Source organism: Camelina sativa, unplaced genomic scaffold (genome assembly GCF_000633955.1).
Source record: "Camelina sativa cultivar DH55 unplaced genomic scaffold, Cs unpScaffold02457, whole genome shotgun sequence".
Classification (NCBI taxonomy): Eukaryota; Viridiplantae; Streptophyta; class Magnoliopsida; order Brassicales; family Brassicaceae; genus Camelina; species Camelina sativa.
In genome coordinates this window covers 1-1,249 of record NW_010923569.1, presented here as the reverse complement: position 1 = coordinate 1,249, position 1,249 = coordinate 1, and the positions used below count along the sequence as shown (strand labels likewise).

At 40.6% G+C, this 1,249-nt stretch overlaps 1 protein-coding gene across 1 annotated transcript; it reads left to right on the top strand.

Annotated features, from left to right (window-relative positions):
- Positions 1-54: 54 nt before the first annotated feature.
- Positions 55-1,131, top strand: LOC104774339 (ATP-dependent DNA helicase PIF4-like; the record flags this gene model as incomplete). The annotated part of the gene is made up of 1 exon (XM_010498969.1): positions 55-1,131. A coding segment is annotated over exon 1 (1,077 nt), but the record flags the coding sequence as incomplete, so codon positions are not given.
- Positions 1,132-1,249: the final 118 nt, after the last annotated feature.

Sequence of the window (1,249 nt, the reverse complement as noted above, 5' to 3'; positions counted from 1 at the left end):
CATTATACTTTGATCGAGATAGAACAGATCCTCCACCAACATGAACGCTCACTCATGGACTTCAATGATATGCCTAAACCTGATTTGAAAGTTCTAAAAGAATTAGGAAACAGCTTATGGCAACAAGAACAGCAGTACAATGTAAAAGAAGAGGAAGCAGAACATCATCGTCTGTTCAACCAACTAAATAAAGAACAAGAAAAAGTATACAAGGCTGTTTTGGAATCCATCTACAACAATATGGGAAAACTATTCTTCCTCTATGGCCCTGGAGGAACTGGGAAGACATTTGTCTACAAGACAATCATCTCCAAATTAAGATCCGAAAAACGGATAGTCCTACCTGTTGCTTCATCTGGCATAGCAGCATTGCTTCTCCCTGGGGGAAGGACAGCCCATTCAAGGTTCAAGATACCTCTTATAGTTACTGAAGATTCCATCTGCGATATAAAGAAAGGTACAATGCTTGCAGAGCTATTAATCAAAACTGACTTGATCATATGGGACGAAGCACCAATGTCTCATCGCCACACATTCGAGGCTCTGGACAGAACATTGAGAGACTTGCTCTCCACAGAAGACTGTTTAGCGTGCGAAAAACCTTTTGGAGGAAAAACAGTGCTACTCGGCGGAGATTTTAGGCAGATTCTCCCGGTGATACGACATGGAACAAGAGCAGATACGGTACTTGCATCTATAAGCCACTCATATGTATGGAATTCCTGTAAAGTATTTATGCTCGAAACAAACATGAGACTACACCATTCAGAAACAAGGTTCGATGCTTGGCTTCTAACTATTGGAAATGGAACCGCACCAACATTTGAAACAGATGATGGCATTGATGAAGATGATGGTGAAGTCGTACAAGTTCATCATTCGTTTTTTCTGAAACCAAAAGGACATGAACTCCAACAAATCATTGAAGCAGCATATCCGCAACAACAAAGCTCCCACACCACCTTGCAATATTTGACAGAAAGAGCAATCCTAACTCCAAGGAATGAGTATGTCGATGAGATAAATGCCTACATGTTAGCTCAAGTGTCGGGGGAAGTGAAAGAATATTTAAGCTCAGATAGCATAGGTAAAGCGGATACAGTCGGAGAAGATTATGAAGCTCAATACCCTGTAGAGTATTTAAACTCTTTAGAGTTTCCTGGATTGCCCAAGCACAAGATAAACCTCAAAAAAAGAGTCCCTATAATGCTTCTACGGAATATAAATCAAAAGGAAGGAATGTGCAACG